The sequence below is a fragment of the Solanum verrucosum genome, unplaced genomic scaffold (assembly GCF_900185275.1).
Source record: "Solanum verrucosum unplaced genomic scaffold, falcon-dt-bn FXZP01000222.1, whole genome shotgun sequence".
Lineage (NCBI taxonomy): Eukaryota > Viridiplantae > Streptophyta > Magnoliopsida > Solanales > Solanaceae > Solanum > Solanum verrucosum.
Genome location: NW_026020027.1, coordinates 346,292 through 352,144, shown reverse-complemented (window position 1 = coordinate 352,144; position 5,853 = coordinate 346,292). Strand labels below are relative to the sequence as shown.

The following is a 5,853-nucleotide window of genomic DNA, read 5'->3' as shown; positions in this document are numbered from 1 at the left end:
CATAGTTCTTCAATTAGTTGTACAAGAAGATAGTATTATAATTTTGTTGGTGTGAATTTGCTCAAATCGTCGGTTTTAGTTTAAATAAATAAGAGAATTTCACATTATAATTAGCAGATAAATACAAAATCAACATAGAATCAACTAAGTTGTGATGAATTTTCTAATACTCTCCACAAAAGCGAAAGATTGCACTTTTATAATGGACAGATAAAACAACATAAAATTAATCAATTGACGATAAAATCTTTTAGTATTCTTTTTAACTTTTTTGAGACTGACGTGTACTTTTGTGATACTATAATATATATAACTATAATGGTCCTTAATATTGGCCAAAAGTTGCATCATTTTGCCTGAAATTGGTCCAATCACTTTAAAGTGTCATTCCTTTTCTTTAATTCTTTTTTCACCATTTACTTTAATTAATCTCCTCTCATCATCACCCTTTTTCAACCTTTTTTCTTAATATATATATATATATATATTAACAAATAAAAATGATTCGATAATGTAGAATTTATTCCTTATATTGATGGTGTAATATACAACTTAAACTAAAAAAAAAAATCTATGTTGTTTGCACTCTTCAAAAATGTTGTCACTATGTATTCGATCTAACATGAATATAACAACATTTTTGAAGAGTCCAAACAACGTACAAGAAAAAAATCACTATTTTTTTTTTAAAAAGCTTTTGAATCCGCAATTCGAGGAGTACCTCAACAAGTCCATTAATGCCATGAACATTGGATGTCAACTAATGCATCGCCAATTTCATATTCTGAATCCATCTAGTAAGTCAATTCATTTCCCTCCACGAACATTTCCGTTGAATTTTCCAACGGAAATATTCATTCGTCGCAACTATTTGCGACGGAATTAAATTATCTAAAAGTTGATCCAAAAGTAGGTGTCCATAAATCAACATTGGTCTCATGAGTTACTGGAAAAGTACTTGAAATTGGTACCAAACATAATCCTCGACTTCTCAAATCTTTATTTCTTCCTTCTCCAACATCTTCAGATTTAATATCACTCTGTAATAATTCGAAATATCTGATTAAAAATAAATAAAAATCCTATATATCGATTCAATTATCATAATCCTTAACGGTAATTAAAGATTTAAGTTATATATATATCAGGAACATATATAATGTATTTGAATTTTTTTTACATTATCGTAACGTTAATAATATATATTTATTTTAATTATCTTATAAATAATCTGATTAAGTATATATTTTTAAGTACCTGAAGATGTTGCATGGATGCTCCACTTTCCATATAAGGGGCGCTTAATGCCTGTAATTTTACATTAAAAAAAAATAGAGAGAAAGAAATTAACAAGAATACTCAATGATTATAATATAATTAAATAATTTTTTCAAAAAAAGATTTTTAGTTACTTCGATTTTTAGATGAGACAATCATATAGTTCAATGTAATATCATAGTATAAAATAGAGGGATTGGATTCGAGTATCATTGCCGCTCATGCATTACATAAAAAGAGAAAAATCACGTGTTTGGCTCATGTTTTGATATAATAATAAATAATTAAAATTAACTCTTACTAATAATTATGGCTTTTACATGAGGTGATCGCACATATTAAATTTACACTAATAAACTTAAAAAAATATATATACAGGGAGAAACTTGTGTGTTTGGAGTAGAGGAGTTTTTAAATTTATGTTTGATTGATCAAAATCTTTAAAAAGTATTTTTTATAGAAAAATAATTACCTTAAAAATATTTTTTCTAAATAATGTAGCGAAAATAAGTTCTACAAATAACATTTTACATTAATCATATTTTCTCTACTCTCCAACACACATAATATATCTTTACCTCCACCTACATTGCCCCCATCTCATCACTTAGTGGCAGAGTCAATAATTTGACGAAGAATGTTCAAATATTCTTTTCAATTATGTTAAGAGTGTGCAAAATCAAATATACACTCGTAATAATTAACATTTAATATTCGTACATGACCACTTCATTTCTAGTGAAGAGTGTGCACCAGACCATCCTTAGCCTAAGGTGGCTCCACCCATATATGCCATCACCCCTCACCCTACCCTCCGTCCTAAAATATTTGTCAAGATTATAAACAAATACTTTTAAGATAAACATATTTTATTTACGTACCAAATACAATAAAATAAATAAAAAATAAAAATATTTTTCGTTGTACCAAACACACCTTTAAAAGGAATAAATAAATAAATAATAGGCTCTTGAGAAACTTACACCAATTTGATCATGAAGGAACTTTATATACTCAATTGCTTCTGATAATACAGAAGCTGTATCTGTCTGGAAGAACAAAAAAAAATATTTATTAAAATGAAGTGCTTTTTTAAAAATATTATCATAGAAAACTGTTTGGACATAAAATTATTATACATTTCAGTATTTGAAAAACATTAAAAAGTTGATTTTATATTTTTTTCACTCCAAATCACTCATAAAAATTTAAAATCATCTCTAATTTGTATATGCATATCTAAACCTAACTCCAAATTTTAATTATTATGTTAAATTTATAAAAATATTAAATAATTTTTATGTCCAAACGTTCATTTAATACTAAGAAAATGAAAAATAAAATAAATCTCAGTGCTTTACCTTTCCAAAAGGTGAGACTAATTGTTGAAGTGCAGTGATTCTGTCTCCCATTTTCTCTTTTCTCACCTGAAAAATAAATTAATTTTTTTTAGAAAAATAACATATGGTACAATAAAAATAAAATTATTTTAAACCCTAACGCGCACTAATAATAATATGAAAATAATAATAAGTGACTTGTTATTGCAAGTTAAAATTTTTCAATAATATAAAATAAAAATTATATTGTCAGTGTATATACCTTAAAAGCCGGGGAAGGAGTTGGAGTTTCATTCCTTGGTCTTTTATTTGATGTTTCAGTACTGGTGGTTTTCTTTGATATAATTTTATTTATATCTCTAACCTCTCCCATATTCTGTTGCAAAATTAGTGTAAGAATAAAAATCATATTTCATGTATTAATTTAATCAACCATAAAAATAATAATCATTCCCTAAATAATCAAATTTAATGGTTATATACAACTATTAAATTTATAACAAGTTCAACTGAATCCTTTACTTTCAAGTCAAATAACTTATAATATCAAAAAAATAAAAATTAAAATATACGTAAATATATAATAGATCATACTTATGTATTCTGAATCCGTTAACTTTAGATTATGAAATTACTTAATGTTGAGACATAATTATGAATGTGTGTTATATATTTGTCAGTTTATTAGTAAGTGATATGATTTCACAATTCAACAAAATGATATCAGAACATATAAGTGATTCAATATCTAATAACTCCACCTAAAAATCTAAAAAAAATAATTAAAAAATTACATATTTAGTTCATGAAAAAGAATTAGACATATATCATGAAGGGGCGTCTTGAGATAAAGTATAATTAAGTAATTACAGTTATCATATAGGATTATGATGAGATATAATCAGAGTTCTCAGACTCGAACAATATGAATGAAAAAAAATTCTAATAAGGAGCATTTTATGCAATTACAATTATGCAGTGAATTCAAATTAGACGAAACTCCAAAACAGATACCGAACACAGCCAAAAAAATGTAACTACAATTACCTTTGCTTTCTCATCAATTGTTGTGTTATTGGGAAGTTGTGGAATATTATGCAAATTAGAAGGAAATAAACTTGATGGAACATCAGTCATGGAAGCTGCACTTGCATTCCAAAATGGAGTATTATTTGAGAAATGTAGCTGGCTGTGAGGTGGCGGCAACGGCGGTGCTGGTGGCGGAAGTGGAGGTTGTTCCGACGAAGGCGGTGTTCGGAGAAATTGAGGAAATTTAGACCAAGAATTCGTCGTAGACGAATGCAACACTTGATGATTATCAACTAATGAATGACTAAATATTGAATTATTTTGAGGTAATGAAAAACCCCTAATATTCATTTGTGATGAAGAGTCCTCATAATTCCTAAAAAGGAGAAAAAAAAAAAAAACTAGAAAATTATTGAAACATAATATAATTAAGTAATTAAAAATATATTTTTTATAATAATTTAAAATACTATTTAAATTAGACGATCACGCGTACTTACAATAAAGATTGGTGGTTCCAATCATGTGGTTGAGAAGTAAGGCCTAAACCCATAATTTGGAAATTTGAATCTTGAGAAGATAAAACGCCGCCAACTCCTCCTTCTCCTCCACCTCTATCATCATGACCAGAAGATTGAGACACCGACACAGAATCCAAGAAAGTCCTAGGTTTGATGTCCACATGATCAGTTTCTATTGGCCAATTACTACTATAGTTAGTAGTAGTGGCCGATGTGGAAGTTGTAGGTGTAATGGATGAACCACTACTATCGAACCTATTTCTTGATGATGTGGACGTATTATTTTCCCACCAATTCCCTCCCCCTAGTTGAAATTCTTCCGCCATAGCAAAAAGAATGTTTCCAATACTGATAGCAGCTCTCCTCCCCCTTTCCTCCGATCGAAAAATCCTCTTCGCGATTTTCAAGAAATGACAAAAGAACAATAAAAGAAGTGTAGGAAAGGAGAAAATTTCTTGTGTTACCTTTTTTTTTTCTTTCTTTGTGGTATTGAATCAAGATTCTTATTCTGGAACTCTTTCTTTGCTTTACACTTGTGGTTTTTGGTTATTTTTATATATTAAAAAAAAAAAAGTTGAAATGAATTTTTGTTTATCTTTTCAATTCATGTGGCTATTTATAGTATGAAATTATTTTGAATTTTTTTAAGACTTTGAGAAATGACCAAAATTTTGATTGACTTTTGATGAGTGATTAGACTTCTTTCTTAGGAAATAATTAATATTGTATTCCATCCTTAGCCATACATCAATTAATTACTTCTTTGTTTCTTTTTTCCTTTTTTGATGGTATTTACTATTATCTTTTCAAAAGTTAATATTCATTGCATGTAGTAGCCAGAATTTTCATTTAAAATATACAAAATATAAAAAAGAAAATATACCAAAAAAAGAAAGAAAATGTAATATGAAATTTAACCTTGTATATACATATAGAAAATATAATATGAAATTTAACCTTGTATATACATATATTTCTATGGCAAGATATGAACTTGTTGGCGTTTCTTTGCTTTGCATAATATATATAATTTTTATTTATAATATAAAATTTATAATCTTAAAAATAAGATGACTATATATTACAACGTATAAAAGTTGATAGAAGTCTAGATATTGGGTTCAACTGACTCTTGTAATGTTTATTCAAATAGTATAGTTATGTTAAATTCTTTTATTCAATATATACATATATTAACTTTGAAACGCAATTATTATTTATTAGTCACTGTTTTAAAATTTAAATTCCGACTCTACTTTATATATAATTGTATATGTTCAAAAGAAGTCTTGTCTTTTCCCATAGTTGGACTCTTTTGTTATTAATTTTCTCCAACATCAAGAATAATGTGGTATAGTTTCAAAAGCTAATAGTTTTATTCCTAGTTTTAACCTAACTAATATTTGTGATGGTGTGATAAGTATCACTTCTTTTTCTTAATCAGATACTTTAAATTTAAAATTGAGATATAAAGTCAATGTTAATAAGAAAATTTTACTTTCAAAGTAAAAATTTCCGATATAATTTCAAAATAAACATCGAACGCATCATAAAAATAATTACAATTCCAAATAGACTTTCCAACAGACCATTGATAATTGAAGACAAGAACTTACACGTCATATCCACAAAACATTTTGTCTGATATTACATAATATCAATGTCAAGTTACATATTATATTATA

At 26.9% G+C, this 5,853-nt stretch overlaps 1 protein-coding gene across 1 annotated transcript; it reads right to left on the bottom strand.

The window, feature by feature from the left end:
• Window positions 1-774: 774 nt before the first annotated feature.
• LOC125821171 (transcription factor bHLH123-like) lies at window positions 775-4,729 on the bottom strand. The gene is made up of 7 exons (XM_049500583.1): window positions 4,148-4,729; window positions 3,666-4,023; window positions 2,881-2,994; window positions 2,640-2,705; window positions 2,262-2,327; window positions 1,258-1,308; window positions 775-1,040 (listed from the first exon to the last, which is right to left on the bottom strand). The coding sequence occupies exons 1-7, from the start codon at window positions 4,492-4,494 to the stop codon at window positions 888-890; spliced, it is 1,155 nt and encodes a 384-aa protein (XP_049356540.1). The 5' UTR covers window positions 4,495-4,729; the 3' UTR covers window positions 775-887.
• Window positions 4,730-5,853: the final 1,124 nt, after the last annotated feature.

Bases quoted from the DNA above. Each gene is read 5' to 3' on its own strand.
- LOC125821171 (XM_049500583.1), bottom strand. From the start codon at position 4,494: ATGGCGGAAGAATTTCAACTAGGGGGAGGGAATTGGTGGGAAAATAAT. The intron at 4,024-4,147 runs GTAAGTACGCGT...TCTCCTTTTTAG, and splicing joins TGGAACCACCAATCTTTATT to GAATTATGAGGACTCTTCAT. The intron at 2,995-3,665 runs GTAATTGTAGTT...ATTTTGCAACAG, and splicing joins CAATTGATGAGAAAGCAAAG to AATATGGGAGAGGTTAGAGA.